Raw genomic sequence first — 17,365 nt, 5'->3', positions numbered from 1 at the left:
CATTTTTTTGCATTCTATGTATTTGGGTATTTTCGGTTGTATAGATTAATGTGACCTGTGGCCCTTTGGTGTTTTTGTTCCACTGTTTCTAAAGTGTAATGCAGAAATATTTGAAATGTTTTATCTTCATGATGAAAATAGTTAACCAAAGTTACTTCAGTCCCCAGCAAGAAGATTCTCTAAGTCTTGCTGCACTGTTTTCAAAGTAAATACAACTTACCAGTGTTAACAGTGATTTGCGCACACTTAAACAATATGTAAAATATGTATGTCAAAATATATATTCCAATATAAAACACAACCATAAAAAGTGGACCAAAATGATGTTAAGGATATAAAACAAAACACAATGAGAGACAGACCAAACTAGAACAAACAGAAAGATCCATAGGGATGAGATCTATATCTAAGTCCATATATAAGACTTTTAAAAAGCCGTTTAAAGTCGAAAGATTCAGCAAATCTGATCGCGTTTGGAAGATGATTCCAGAGGGTAGGCGATAAAACATCAAATGTGTGGTCACCTTTTGTTCTGCAGTTGCAGCAGGGGGTGGATGATAGGCAGAGAGTTGAGGTTCGGAATGGTCAAGAGGTTGAGGTTAAAAGAAGATCAGAAAATAAATAGGATAATTATTTATTCTGTATTTTCCGAAAATAATTGTTAATGTGGGGCTGGCAGCTAGTTCCAGTTAATATGCCCGGAAACTGCATTTTTACACAACTGTATGACATTTAGAGCAGGCATGTGAAGAGGTAATTACAATAATTTAGATAGTAGAAAATGAAAGTGTGAATTAATAGTTCCAAGACGAGTTTAATAACATAATGGTCCAGAGTCGTATTCGGGGCAAAGTTGATTCCGAGATTTTTAGCGGTAAGACAAATATTATAGGGATCAACATGTTTGTCAGTGTTAGAGTGGAGAAAATCAAGACACTTTTTCTAAGCAATACTAGTATAAGGAAAGTGGATTGAAGTTATTGGGTTTCGCAGAATTATGGAGCATACATTTATTGTAATGATTGATGGTATCAAAGGCAGCTGTCAAATCAAGCAGAATGAGAATGGAAGATTCACCTTTTGTCTGCATGCAAAAGAATTTCCCCACTTTATGTAATATGATGTCAGCAGCCTGTAGAGAAATCCAATATTACATTTTGCAAAGATTTTATGAAACTTAGCAAACTTTAGAAGTTTGTTTCTGACTATTTTTTTTTCTCAAGGAATATATATATTTATATATGTCCATGTAAGTCTAATTGAAGCATTCAGAGATTCTCTCACGTCAAATGTCAATCCCCTGGTTAATCTACTTCAGTTTGTATGTGATGTTTTGCTTGAGGATAAGGGAAGTCCAAGTAGAATGTGAATAAAACAAGGTGCCACCAGCTGCAGCAGTATGCACTTGGTAATAGCTTGTCGTGTCCAGCAAGAGGGACGATCAAATGGACCCTGTTATCATTTCACATGCTCTTTGTCCTCCTACACTTGGTTTCACCAACGCTCTTGTCACTGATTGTGCCACACTTCACCTCTCAGCTGCAGCAGTACAGTGACCATGTGGCTGCTAGAGTAACTGGACTCCAGGTTCTGATTCCCCAAAATCATTACATTAAGATACAATGTCTGTTAGCCCCTTTTATATCTCACCTTTTCTATTTGGCTGCTGGGAGTTAAGCCATAAACCCTGTTGGCGTCTCTCACGTGGCGCTTACACTATTTATTGGCTGCAATGTCACACTTTCTACCGCGAGACAGGGGAGACGCATTCTGCTCCCGGTGTTTATCTTTCAGCGTCGGGAAGTGATGCTGTTTTAATGGTCGGACGAGTGAGCTTCAATTGACATGAAGATAGATTTTTATGTTTTAGGGCACTTGTCTTGTTAAACTCTTTGGCTTTTATGTCCATGTATTTCCATTAACCCTGTTCATATTCTGGCTAATGAAGATCTTTTTGTCACTTAACCTGACCAATGGGATTTCTCCTACCCACAGGAGAGCAGTAGAATAAAATGAGTATGAACCTATTACTGGGAAGTTGGAGAAAGTATGTCAAAGAGAGAAATATTTGCAGATACCAGGGAGCAAAACGATTAAATTAAGCGTTACTCAGACTTAATTCAACACATTTTGCTCCGTTGTTCCCATCCAAGGCAGACTAAATCTTACAAGATGTATTTTTTTTCCATTGTAGTCTGGAAAATATTTACAGAGAATCGATAGGCCCTCCCAGTGAAAGCTTGACCAATCAGAGAGCTATAATAGATGGACGATGTGACCGGGCATCTCAACTCCTAAACCTTGTTTTCGGCTAATACATGAAGCAAGGCTTATTTCTCTTATGAAAGTAATATAGAAAAACTATGTTGGTGGGCAATGGACGAGTCCAGACAGTTCATTTTGTTCATTTTGTTTCCAGTTTGGACAACAATCACAAATCAAAGAATAATTGTGTGAGCTGGCCTCACAAGGCTTCTCAGAAGATGAAATGAAACTGCAAAGGGTTTTCTTTCATTGCTTTGTTCATGTGAGCATGTTGTTAATATTTAGTCAAATAGAAATAAGTGTGACTACTACCCGCTTTTTCACCATTTAAACTCCTCAAAGAGGTTTTCTCAATCGAAGTTCACTGTTCTGATATTCTTCACATTTTCATAAGACTGAATGATGCTTTCATTCGCTGACGTGCCACAGTTATTCCATTTCATGTAAGCTAAAGAAACCAAATATAGGGTCACAGCGGGTGATCCTTTATCGTTTCAATTCTTCAAGGGAGTATTTTGTCGAGCACAGAAATGCAAGACCAGCTTCAACATGTATGACCTTGATTTGAGCAGTACTGTATAATTCAATGTCTCTGCTCCTCAGCGGGTCTGAGAGAGAGATGCATCTAAATGATAGATGACTTGTCATTTATCACTGTCGTCACCTTGGCTCTGAGAAGGAAATAACAGCCCAGCCAGGGTGTGTCACTTCCTGTGTGCAGCTACTTTGTCTGGAACCGTTTAGCTGTCGAGTTGAATGTCAAACACTGTACCATGGCACACACACTTGCACACCCAAAAACATAATTATTATTCATTAATGGAAACACCTTTATGCAGTCGACAATCACACACATCAGCACACATGCATACTTTAGCTCATTTTGTCTTGATCAGAAAGTTGCAGATGTTTTCTCTGGCTCTGTATGTCATCCGCAAAAGCTGTAAACTTATAAAACATTACAATTTGCTTCCTTCCATCGATTTTAGAGTCCACAAACTAGATGTTGGGGAGGCTGCACACTGCCTGTGTGCTCTCTCACTCTAGGTACAGAAACATTGTTCTGCAACATGGCCGATTCCATGAAGAAGACCCGCTCTTTGTGTAGATATGTGCGGCCCATTCTAAGTTATCAAAACACGAAGAACAAAATAGTTATGATCATTGTATGAAGTTTCTGCCAAAAGACCCATCTAAATCCTACACACTGCACCTTTAAGTGTAATCAAGGGGAAACAAAGGGTTCCTCAAACAATACATTTTAGTGGATGAGGAGCTTTGTGCCTGGCAGTGCCAAGGATTGAATGCTTTAAATGCTGAGTCATGTCCTTTTTCAACCTCAGTCTTTGCAATCACTCTCTCCTGACACCTGTCAGAGAAATGAACTAGTGCGCTGCTGCGTTCTGGTTGTTCATCGGGGTGTCGTCCTCTTCATATTTCATTCACACATTGATTAGTTCCGACGACGGAGTGTGTCGTACGTACCTTTGACTGAAACTGTTCTCCTTCCTCCGACAGTGGAGGGTCACAAGCCTGTGACCTTCACTTCTGACATCCTGGCTCACGGTCCACACAACAGGGTTACTCGCTCTCGCTCCCAGAAACACCACCCCATCCTTCAGCTTGACCCTGAAACACACAGACGTGCGCAGGTTAAAAAAACATTACATTAGATATTGGAACTGTCACCAGAAGAGCTCACAAATTAAGTTTCGGAGCTTCAGAAACTCACCCGGCCTCTTTTATTCTCTTTCTCTCCCCGACACAAACAAAAGTGTCGAAAGACAGAAATATAAACGAGGTTGGCTCTAATTTTCTCAAGGTCTCCAAACAAACGGCTGTGATCTCTCGATCACACACGCGGAGAAGGACATGCAATTATCTATTATAAAATATATTATTTTGGACGACAGTAACAGATCAAAACAGATGCTTTAATAACATAAAATCACTAAACTGGAACTAATTTGTGATTATTATTATTATATTGGTGGTTGCTAGATGATGAAAACACAATCATTACACTTCCAATTAAATTGTGTTGACAAAGGACCTCCATTATCCATTTGTTTTTTTGTTTTTTTACTTTTTAAATGTTATATTTAGAATATTGCTTTCGGGAAGTGAATCTAGCTGATACAAGTGAAGTAATTTCATTAGCAACCTGAAATAATCACGATTTAGGGTCAGCAAGTTAAAATGAACCCCTCCGAAGATGTGTTGAACCGAGATATTCAGGACTCTTCAGAACATCAGGAGCATTAACAGGCCACAAGCTCCACTTCAGACACACACACCTGGGGCTTTGCCCAGACTCAGATGTCTGCAGGCTTCGTGCCACCTTTGCCCCACCCTGTGGTCCCTCTATCACGTCCATTACTCCTGGTCACAGTGTGTGGGAGGCTATACAGGTGGCAAAGAGCCATGACCTCCTTCTCCTCTAGCGAACTGACACGCTTTTCCTCCGTTCCTCTTCCTCCTCTTCTGTCACATGCGATTACCATGAAGCACGTGAGCATTTTCACTTCTTCCTTCATCACAAATGTCTGCCACAGCCCCAATCACTGCAGAATATGCTTTTCATGTGGGGGAAAATGAAGGCACGAAAAGCCAGATCTGAAGTAAAACAGCAGAAAGAAAGGTGAGGCGAGAGGAGCGTTTTTATTCAGTAAAACATGAACACAGGGTCATTTCCCCCCCCCCCCCGCATCAATCTAATTGGAGACTGTGCTCGTTGTGGAACTGCGGAGAACTTGTCCAAGATGAAGAGAAGAAACTGAGCATTAATGGTGGGATAATGGCATGACAAACCATGCAGCGGTCCTCAGAAGAGCGCAGTCATTACATCTTCAGTGTTCCGCTGGTCTTCTTTGATCCTACCCGGGCGGCCGAGGCGGTGATAACTGGCCTCGTGTTGGTCAATGTTCCTGACGAGCGAAGATAAAAGCCGCCGTGTGGAACACACAGACAATCACGAGGAGGAGAATACTGATTGCCGCCTGCCCTCCTATTTTCTAGTCGTTACGGTAACCACAGTAATTACTACAAAGTGACACGGAGACTCAGCGCTGACAGCGGACTCACGAGGCGGGCGACAGTCGGCTAATATGAACTGGAGTCCTACAGTGGTGTATTGATGAATTATGTAATTCCAATTAGAGGGTGACATGCTTTAGGCCCCACGAAGACGTCGAGCAGCACCTTCTTCCTCTCCTTTCCTTTTTACGTTTATGACAGATTTACGCATTGTGTTTGCATTAGTGCTTCATTTTGATTGTCTATTAATGGTTTCAGTCATTTTATGAGTAAACATAGTCAATGTTAATTACTAATGCATAAACATGTAACTCTATTTGGCATTTCATGGTAAAGAAACTAATTGATTGATGGGTCAATCCTTGAAATACAGTGTCAGTATGGGCCTGATACTCTGCATTCTTAATGACCTTCCGTCCTTCCTTTCTTCTGTTCTTCCTTCCTTTCTTCCGTTCTTTCTTGCGTTCTTCCTTCCATTCTTGTGTTCTTCCTTCCTTCCATTCTTTCTTTCTTCCTTCCTTTTTTCCGTTCTTTCTTGCGTTCTTCCTTCCATTTTTGCGTTCTTCCTTCCTTCCATTCTTGCTTTCTTCCTTCCTTCCTTCCATCCTTCCTTCCTTCCTTCCTCATGCAGACTCACTCACACACAGTACAGACAAACCCAAGCATGTACTGTAACCAACACATAAGCATGCTAAATTACCAAATGGCATGTTGTAAATGAGATGGGTGTGGTTAATATGATTTCTGGTGAGGGAGAAGGAGGGCGGGGGTGGGTGGGGGTGGGTGGGGGAGCAATAAAGGAAAGCAATTCGAAAGGAGCTCCCTTTCACATGCATCAGCACATGAAGCTGCCTCATTAATTCCATGAAAACCTGCATCAGTGGGACGAGTATTTACAGACGAGAGGAGGTTGTCAGAAAAGTGTTCAGCTCTCCTTGATTGATGCTCAGAAATGACACCCCAGGATGTCCCCCGCATAAATGACATGTCACGACACCTTGCCCTCTGGCATGCCACTCTTCTCATATGCTGCATGAAATACAGGCAAAGAATTAAATGGAATACAAACAATTTTGAATGTAACACTCAGACGCCATGTTTTACAGATATTAAGCAATCAATGGATCTAGATAACAATAAAAAAAGTAACAATGCATTACCAATTAAATTAAACCCAATTTCTACACAATTGAATTTCAATTTTAGAATAGCTCTTGAAAACCAGTTTGATACATCAAATGTAGACAACTGCAGATGAGTGGCTGAATAAGACCTCTATACAACTACAGGAAGTATATTTGTGTTACTGAAATACAAGTAACAATAGCACCCTATTAAAGTACTCCATCACATGTAGGAGTCCTCAGTCCTGTACATAAGTAAAGGTTCAGAAGAGCATCATGTACATAAAGTGACAATACAATAAATATGGTCCACTGCAGCAGAGTTGAGTTTCGAACATTAACATATTAAATTGTCCATTACCACTATTTTAAGCCCATATTATTTTGTGCCTGTTTGCATTGAGCCATATGTTCAATGTATCCAATTGGCCACCGTCGCCTAACAACCGGTGATTGGTGATATATTCACGCGTGTGTGCGTCTTTGTCGATGCACATGAAAAGAAGACGAAAAACAACATGTTTTTGGCCCAATTGCAAACCCAATTTCAGCAAAACATGATATTATAATGGCTGCAAATCATTCATGAAAAGGAAAAAAGTTGCATGAATGATTACATGCTGTCATCCCAAAACACGTTTTCTATACTTGATGCATAAATGGGCTCCCGGAGTTCCCATGCCAGTAGCAATGGGGGGTGGGAGAGACAAATAAAGTGTAAATCTCTTTGTGCTGAGCTGGAAGGACATCTTGGTGTTCAGGTGTTTGAGCAGACAGAGATGACACTGGTCTGCAGAGACCAGCCAGGCGAATTAGAAAAGACAAGATGTGGATCAATGGCGATGAAAAGGGACAGAGGATGAAACATTTAGGAGAGGAAACAAAGAGAGGGTTTCCTGGTCAGTAGAGTAAGAACTACTTATTTGCTGTCTTTTCAACAACAACAAAGAGAAATAGTAATCTAACCGTAAGAAGTCATTTCAAAGGTTATGCTACCCACTAAACGAAAGGTTAAAATTACATTTAATGAACAGGATGTAAATGATTCCCTGCATTAGGTAATAGCAGATCATTATTCTTTCAAAGATGTAGACAAAGAGGACCCTATAACTTAGATCCAGATAGTACACACACACACACACAAAGATGTAGACAAAGAGCACGCAATAACTTCACAAGGACATACTTCCAGATAGTACACACACACACACACACACACACACACACACACACAAAGATGTAGACAAAGAGCACGCAATAACTTCACAAGGACATACTTCCAGATAGTACACACACACACACACACACACACACACACACACTCACAAAGATGTAGACAAAGAGCACGCGATAACTTCACAAGGACATACTTCCAGATAGTACACACACACACACAAACACACACACACACACACACAAAGATGAAGACAAAGAGCACGCGATAACTTCACAAGGACATACTTCCAGATAGTACACACACACACACACCTGATGTGATGTTACCACATTGGCAGAGAGTTGAGCTGAATTCAATTCACTTAAGTTGGCCCACGTCCTTAAATTCTCAAACACCTGAAGCTAAATCCAGTTATGAAATTAACACACAGGCTGTTTAGAACCACGTCTTTAAGTATGCACCGTTCACCCTCTCTATCTCTTTTGCTCAGGAAACAAAATAATCTCCATCACCTCGAGGCAAAATAAAAATTGATGGTAGCTAATGACAGGTGAACGAGGCTGGGAGCTGGTTCAATAAATGAGTAATGTGCTCCGAATCAATTGGCTGAGGAATAGCTGTCGGTGGAGTGTTTTTAAGCGTGGGCAGACAAAGCCAGATGTGGAGATAAAAAAAGGAGCTAATTTAATTAATTGAGTTTGATGCTGTTCTTCCCATTATCAGAGCTAGTTAAAAGAGCTGGTGCGTGGCGACGCTGCAAACGGAGGACAAGATGAACACTATCAGATAAAAAGGGCTCGACAGACGACGCTGATCTCTTCTCATGCGTCCCTTTAGTCTCACTTTCACCGTGTCTCTTATCCCATCTCCCTCCGTCTGTCTCCGTCGGTTCTCTCTGAAACACGGCCCGCTTCCCTCAGCCTTTCTCCCATTGCTCTGCATATCCTTCACCGCTCTGCAGTATAGCTTCTTTTATCATTTTAAATAGAAACCAGAGATCCTGGTCACTTTGAGTCACTTTATTCGACTATCTCATTTCAGTCGCTAAAGCGCCGTCGCGTCACGTCAGGTTCTTTGAAACGAAACGTCTTAATGAAGTGAAGTGAGTCCGACGAGTGACTGCTCGTGTGCAGGAATTCTGAATCCTTCTCGCTCTACAGTTTTTGGCGCGACACACCTGTGAATTAAGACTGTTGTGGAGGCTACAAGAACTTTGTCCAAAGCTTTTAGCCGTGCTAGCAACTCAGCTAAAGGGTCAGTCAGTCGGTGCAACTGGATTTTGTTAACAATTACATTTTAGACCCACCGTCATGGTCCCCTGAGGATGAAGTCTACTGACTTCAGCGACCCCCTGACTATTCATTTAGCCTTACCCGCAGGTTGTTGATAGTAAACGGTGAAAAGACTCGACAGCTGTTTGAGGGATTGTCATGGAAATTGGTGTTGACATTAAAAAAAATTCCCCGTACTTTTAGTAGTTCCCCTGACTTTTCATTTTGTGCCACTAATCTTTCACATTTTATTTCCAAAGAGCATTACTGACTAACAGAGATGCTAGCCTGGTGGTACACTGTTAGCACTACATGTTTCATAGCCTACTACTCCAGCGTTAGTAGCCTATTACTCCGGCAGTGCCACTTTCTTTCTGTATGCAGTTTCTAGTCCGTACCACGATACATGCTTGAAACTAAATCTTAATGAATAATGAATAAATGTAGGGTATGAATATTTAACTTTCAGACCAAGCGGAACATTCAGGAGATGGACACACCTGTACACTGCAGTCCAGTATAATAACCATGCAAAAAATACTTAATTGTCTCCAAGCAATAGATACACTCAGTGTCACTTTTCTCAACCTTTTAAAAACATCTTCTCAATTTTGACTTAGGTAAAAGAAGAAAGATTGAGGGCATATTCAAGCAGCCTATCATGCCCTAACCTTCACCCACACCCTCTAATTTCCTTAGGATGTTGCGAGAAAAGTGCTGTTGCCCTGCAGGGGGCTTATCCCTTCACTTTACCCTTGCAAAATATCAATTTCCCGTCTTGCTGCCTGTGACCGCCTATCATCTCACTATTATTCACAGATCAATATCTGTGATCCAAACCACACGGTGAATGGGCTGCTGGAGCTGTGAAGGGTTAAAAGCTAGCCATCTATCAAGGGACACAGATGATCAAAGGGAGTACTACTTGAAGTGCCTCTTAGTCGTTTCAACCTCCAGTTGATTATATTGAGTGTTACTTAATTGAGGAGATGCTGACTGTCACCAAAAGCGAGACACGTTTACAATCAGGTATGGAAGGCATTTTCTTTTCTCTCAGAGAGAAGAGTAGAGGAGTTGATTGGCGTCAGCCAAATCTCCTCTTCATCCATATCTGAATGCCTGAAACACGCACCAGGCATGGCGATGCCTCGTCCAATATCTCTTTTGCAGTCTTTCTTTAATTAAAGGGAAAAGCAGACGGCTGACATATGGAGCTTGGACCAGAGGTCTGGGAACAAACTCCCGCCTTTAAAAAAGAAGAAGAAATAACTGTCAGAAGGAGAGCAGCCGACTTCAAATGAGAAGTGGTTTGAAATGCGAGCTGGCTGTAGCCTCATGACATGAACGAATCCATGACAGATCAAGAGCAATCACATGGGCAGGAGCACTGAGGAATGCATTTGAGTCGAATTCAGAGAAGCCCCTGAGTTTTTCTGAGGAAAGGAACATTTCATTTCAAAAACTGGGCAAGGTTATATACAGTACATCTTATACATCTCTGAGGAAATCATTTTGCTGTCAATAATAAATAAAAACATAATTTGGACTCCTGGTGTTTAAAGCAAGTGTAATCTATAGTTAACTCACCGCATGAGAACCGCTGTGCAGGAGCTGAACAGTGAACAACAAGGATAGTGCAACATATGACTGGGAGCAAAATGTATATAATCAGTCATTGTAATGGCTGAAAAACTCATTCCTACTTCATTAGTTGGTTTCAGAGTGTCATACAATATGGAAGCTTTCAAATTAAAAAAGAACAAATCATTTTGACTTCCACCACATTTTATTTAATATTATTTATTAAACAAAGGAGGCTAATGAAATCCTTAAAACATCATTTTGGAAGCAACGGCTCCAAGAGTGCTATAATAATAATAATACGATGATGATGAGATAACACTAATGTGGAGCCCAGTTCTGCATAATGCATGGCTGCTGGTTTGGGGCAGAATGCAACACATGCATACGTTATCACAGAGAGGGTGTTAGATGTAATGAAGGCATTATTTACTTAACAACTGGAATCAGAGGAAGCTGATGAGAAAGGAAATAAAATTGTGGCTCATAAAAAGTGAAATTTATTAAAGCCAACCGCTTAGAGCAGCCAATGACTTTGTTTTCTCTCATCTGCCCCGAGCTTTCGTTATCTCCCTCTGTCACATTATATTCAAACCTATTTCCAAAACTGTCATAAAATTATTATTTTTTAAACTGTCAAAGAAAATTGAAACAAATGATACATGCAATTCTAATCAGAGAAACATGCTGGATGTGGATGAGTATTGACTGAAATGACAAAGAGCACTGTGTGCAGTGTACAAAGCAGGCCAACGGGATGATGACACTGAGGGGTGTGACAGCGCACCACCCACTACGGCCAAGAGCAAGTCCCCCCGACGCAAGACTCAAAATTTGGAATTCAAGAACATCACCAATCCCGCGTCTTACATGTCGGACATTTTAACCCGCATTTGAGTTGCTGGATTTGCAGCGCGAAGCACGGGATTTCAGATTAACACAAATAGGAAATATGTGACATGGGTTTCCTTTTTTTGATTTTCTATAATTGCCGAAATGTACGCCAAGCGGTGTACAAAAAAAGATTCCAATGTTTCATTCGCATTAATGCTGGATTTTAGGAACTCACTACCACTGCGGTAGATGAGCTGAAGAAATAAGGTCATGTTGTAGCAGACAGAGACTTGATCCCTGTCACTGCCGTTTGAATGGAAGTCATGCCAGTTAAATAAGGGATAGGGCGAACGCATGCAGACGCTGCTTCCAGTAAAACCTATTATAAGGTTGCATGCAGGGGATACAAATTAGATTTTGCATTGGATTTGTTGTGCCGGATGGATGATCCAGGACTGATCCAATATTTGGATGGACGCAGAAGGGGGCCAAGCAGTATAATCTCAGGATGTAGTGAGACAGATTATGGCAAATTGGTAAACCTGCTGTAGAAAGGGTTTACGCAGATTAACACCGATGTGACTGGGCCCTCACGGTAGTCATCCTGGTGACCCTGATGTCGGCCACGAGCTGAAACACGCCGGTCCAAAGTTCTTTACACTTCCAATGATGCGCTTGAGACTTTTTCCATATCTCCAAGCAACTTGACAGCAGGTGGGGTGATGCCAAAGTATCCCTGCTCCGCTTCCACAAATAATAGCACTGCAGTCAAGTCAGTTTAATTAACACAGCCCAATAGCACACATTACAACCTGTGCAGTCACTGGGTTCCGATAAGGAAACACCGTAATCACCAGCAACAGATGAACGATGGTATTGAGGGTGGTGGTTTCAAATCAACTTGTGACAAAGCAAACATTTTTATATTTAGGCCCAGCATTAGACAAAACGGGGCCAAGCAAGATTTCCTTTGAGGGGGGGCCTCCTTACTTTGTGTGTGTGTTTTTGTACACATACACAGACAAGAAACCAGAAAAGCCGCCGAAAGTTGTGAGAAAGCGTATTATATTGTTTTTCAAGATTATTGCAGTCACATAAAAAAAACTGACAGAAGACCACCATATGAATATGGACAAAGTACTTTGAACTTCATTCAGCTTATTGTTTGGATATTTTTCCGTGAAAGTTTTAGTTGGAAATACACAGTACTGTCAGAAAACTGATTTTGCAGCAGGCGCATCAATGAGATGAAGATCAAAAATTCATAATTGCCATATCCATGCAAATTACATCAATCTGAAGCCATTACTGAAACAATTAATCTTTGGCAAGCGCTAAAACATTTTAATCACGATCGTTACAAATGGTTGAAGATTCATTATGCCCTCTAATTAGCTCATAAATTGTATGAATACACTGTTGTGGGAGGTTTTGAAGGATGTGACACACTGGGGACAAACACAAAAGCCAGCGAGGACTGATGAAGTGAGCAGCATTAATGGCGCTGAGAAGGTACTTAATTTCCGGTCCTCTCCGGACTTTTTCTGTGAGTGATTTGTTGACTGAATGACTGTCGCTTTAAGCCTGCAGCTGGTCAGGCGATGCAGGAGGTCAGGGGTCAAATGATACACTATATCATTCAGCTTTCATGACGCTATAGGTCCAATCAATATTCCTGACATAATTGATTACATGCTTCCTGCTAGCGTTAGTGTGCTGAGTGGACTATTGCAGAAATTAAAATATTCTTGGTCCAGAAGTCATGCGTTGTGCAGAGCCACGGGAGTTTTGACAATGTGACAAGAAAGATGTCGGCAATCTGGTACCCCAATATTTCAGACAATATCTGCCTAAAGACTGTCACATGTTTGCAAAGTGTCAGAGAATGTCCTATTACTGAAACAAATCCAAAATATAAAAAAATAAATAATAATAAATTGTATAAAGACTCAAGGTTATGTTACCGTATAATCTGAGCCATCCTAAAGAGACACAATGAACCATCAATCTTAAATGTCTCCACAGTCATCAGAACTATTGGAGAATGCAGAGCTGCCATCTCAGGTGAATCAATTGAGTACTGATCTGTATAAGCTGGCATGTCAACCAGTACATTAGCCCCATTTGCACTTAATTATGTGAACCAGTGGGCACAGCAGGCTCCACTACGAACCGGAGACAAGGAAAAGCCACTCCATAGTCATCTGGCAGGGTTTGAAATGTGTGTGTGTGTGTAAGTGCGTGTGCGCATGTGTGTGTGTGCACGTGCATTTGCGCACGTATGTTAAACAAAATGAGAGTGAAGGATGTGATGGCAAGAGAGAAAAAGAGAGGTAATCAAGAGAAGATAGAGGGGTAGAATAATTGACTCTGATGTTGTCTTGGATAGAAATACAATCGAAAATCTCTGCTGGTTGCTGTGCTTTTCTTTTGTTACAAAAGGATAACAAAAAAAGAAATAAAACAAAGGGGGGGGGGGGGGGGGCGAGGGATTGTGTTTCGAGTAAAAATGCAATCTGTGTCGACACAGGTTTTAGAGGTAGTCAAAAGTCTTGGAGTCAGTGCAATGCCTGATTTATAAACCTAACATACTGTGGAAGTACTGATATAAAACATTTCCAGCATGGAAGGAGGTGTTCACCAGTAACTTTTTGGATTTCTTTGGCACCCGTGTTGAAAGCTTTAAATGCCAACGCAAGAGTTTAAATCAACTGAACAAAAAAAACAACTGTCAATATAAAAAGTCTGACCCCACCGCATCGCAGATGGTAAACTGCGATAAAGTAAACTCAATACCGTCTTTTTTACTATGTTAACAACCTTGCAAGACAACTGTATCCTTACAAAATGGTTTCATCATGCACTGTTCATGGTGTGCATTTCAGAGAGGCCGCAGTGGCTTACTTTGCACTCGCTGGAGAGTGCGTGCCTTACATCACCAAAGGAGCGGGTCGGGTGAATGAAGGGCTTATATGCAGGCTGGTTGTGGACTTCTGGCCGTCTCACACACAGAAAAACAATCAGTTCATATGGTGAGAAAACATGGTTTCTTTCTTTCTCTCTATCCAAATATATGCACAGACTTTGTGCAGCTCTATTCAACACTTTAGGATTTTAAATCAATCCCAGAGAACAAATATGTGTTCACAATATGATTATTACTTGTGGATGTCATGCTGTCTATGCTTACAAAATACAGTGTGTAAATAAGAAACCATCCACTTTCTCTAACAATCTGAGACTTTGTGCTCAGCAGCCCCATCTTTGCGAAATAATTAATAATCCCTCAATATTCACAGAGATTTTTGTTATTTCACTTTCTTTCTTTTTGCACTGTTGTAAATCATGCAACTTTTGCTTTTGATTTAGAATCAAAACCGTGACGCCCCTAGATCTCACACCTCTATCATTGGGAGAGCTGTGTTTGTCTGTGCCAGTCAAAATGCATATGACTTTATTTATGATATGCCACCTCTATGGTTAAGGATTGGTTAAATGTAAACAACTTCAACTACTGGTCAATGTTAGAAAGAGACTGGGACACCCGAGGGACTTAAGAGTTAATGAGGGACCTGCGAGGTCCCATGGTAGGAGTCTGTCCCGGACCTTAGTGGCATGCTGTCTTCTTCATTTCCTGTACTCTTTTCACAATCGCAATCTAATAACCCCCCCAATCCAAAAAGATAAGACCATGTTTTTTGAGGAGACAAAAGTGTCCCAACGAGAGACATTTAGGTAACATCCGTTTTTCTGGTGGTGACATGCTCATTTTCTTTGACCCACCAACCCCTGACCGACAGAGCAGTTTATGATACTCTATGATTGACTGTATATGTGTACACATTTAAAAAAAACTATATTACAAAGTCATATCTTACACATATTCATTTGATGTTTTCTATAATATTGTGACAGGTGGAAGCTTCAAATGAGCACAGTGGGCTTTCTGCCTCCTCCTGCACTGTAATATTCTGTATCTCTGTTATGTTTTGGTATTAAATTGTGCTAATAAATAAATAAATACCATTTTAAAAGCTCATGCAAACTTGCACCATGAGAGCACTTTTCACTTTCTAGGATGCAGCAGTAATATGCTACCAGGGGAATGGGTGGCTGTTGGTGTTTTAACAGGGATGACCAACTCACTTCTCTCCTCTATGGCTGCTAGTGCTTATCAGCCAGCACCACGCCCTGAGCACCGCTTCCACTTCACAAGGGCCCCAACACCTCGACTGCCACTGGATGTTTACACTGATCCCTTCATAGAGGACTCCCTTGGGCTACTTTATGTGTGTGTGTGTGTGTGTGTGAGCACAACTCCCTTGGGCCACAACACAGCTTGTCTGCATGGAGCCTTGATGCGTGACAATGCCGGGTTTGTTCCTCCAGACCAGGCGAACGCTGCGTGCCAGGGGACGAGCGATGAAAGAGTGGACAAGGACAAGTGCTCATTCAGGCCTCAGCCACCTTGATGCGACCAAAAACTCTAAGAGCAGTGGGTTGAATATAATGGCTGCTCGATTTCAGAAAGATTTATGTTCCACACAATATATACCGCATATTTTGATATTTTTATGTTCTCAAACATGTCTGCAAGTTATAGAATGAACACCTCCAATACCAATACTTGCTTAGTGCTTCTGTGACAATAGCCTGTAATATAGGACATAATTAATGTTCATAATACACAAATGCAGAACCATTTTTAATTCTGATTACTTTCATGCATGGCATGTTCGATGTGTTTTCCTGTTAGTTTGTGTTCCTTTAGGGTCAGAAGGGTGTTGTCAGCTGTAATAACTGTGAGCGCCTTGCAGAGCGGCTATGTAACTACAGCACACAGTAGCCCGGATAACAACACACACGGAGATTGACTTTATTCTCTGCTCAGGTAGACATTAATCCATTATCGTTTTACATTGCAAATAGTTGTTTGCTGCCATGTTAATGCTCTGAATAGCATACTGAAAACCCTTAACTCACACAGTGTAATTGTCACGTCTGGCGTCACGGGTAACGAGGTGCAGGAGCTCATGTGCAGAGGAATCGACAGGACTCAGTGTGGATTAACAAAAAACACTCTTTACTGAGGCCAAAAGGGTTACAAACAAAACAACAAGGTCCAAAAAGGGGCAGGCAGAGGATCGGCGGTCAGGGCAGGCAGGCAGGGTCGAAACAGGCAGGGTCCACGATAGCAACATGCAACACAGGACGACGGGAAAAAGACAACAATCCAGCAACAGACAAGGGAAAGGATGGCATCATATATAGGGGGGAAACAGGTGTACGACATGGAAACAGATGTACGACATGAGACAGTAACGAGACGAGAGTGGCTGAGGGCAGGTGAAGGGAATGAAACAATCAAGGAGACAGGAGACAGAGAAGACACAGAGGAGACTTAGGCCACGTTTACACATCGCCGGGTATTTACAGAAACGAATATTTCTGCCCCTCCGTTTTAAAAATAACGTCGTACACACAAGGTCGTTTTCAAAAAAGTTTCTGTTTATATGAACCCGCATAAATACGCCCCGGGCGCCATCATAACTATGCCAAACCTGTAGTCGGCAGTGTAACGAGAAGGATAAAGACATGCAAACCAATCAGAATTCTCAAGACTCGAGACCTCCGAGGAGTATCCTCAGTGTCAAGGAGGAAATAATTCGGGCGCACCTGACAACGAAAATGAAGGCAGTCGACACTGGACGTAGGAGCCAGTGTTGCCAGGTCCGCGGTTTTCCCGCAGAATTGGGCTACTTTTGAAGTGTTGCTGGTTCAATTTTTGTCCGCTGGTTCGGTAGACCTATTTTGCATGCAAATTACATGAATATCTTTAAATAAAAATCCATATTTTAAATGAAATAATTTATTTATACACAAATCCTACCAAACTGACTCCAGATCAGCACGTACACACATGGACATTGGACACGTCCACATACACACACTTTAAAAGCAGTGTATATGGTTTGGCACGGGCATATTTTGAGTTCTGATATTGGGCTGGTTTTGTCACAGACCTGGCAACCCTGGTAGGAGCGGCCAAACTAAATGTAAACATAGGACGCTCACAT

General features: G+C 41.4%; 1 protein-coding gene across 1 annotated transcript in view; it reads right to left on the bottom strand.

Annotated features, from left to right (window-relative positions):
* Positions 1–17,365, bottom strand: part of LOC130205742 (transmembrane protein 132C-like) — a 144,819-nt gene that overhangs the window by 54,793 nt on the left and 72,661 nt on the right. The window contains exon 3 of the mRNA XM_056433243.1: positions 3,751–3,894. Coding sequence (XP_056289218.1) covers positions 3,751–3,894 — 144 coding nt within the window. The remainder of the gene's footprint in view (positions 1–3,750; positions 3,895–17,365) is intronic.

Source organism: Pseudoliparis swirei, chromosome 15 (assembly GCF_029220125.1).
Source record: "Pseudoliparis swirei isolate HS2019 ecotype Mariana Trench chromosome 15, NWPU_hadal_v1, whole genome shotgun sequence".
NCBI lineage: Eukaryota > Metazoa > Chordata > Actinopteri > Perciformes > Liparidae > Pseudoliparis > Pseudoliparis swirei.
This window is presented reverse-complemented; position numbering and strand designations above follow the sequence as displayed.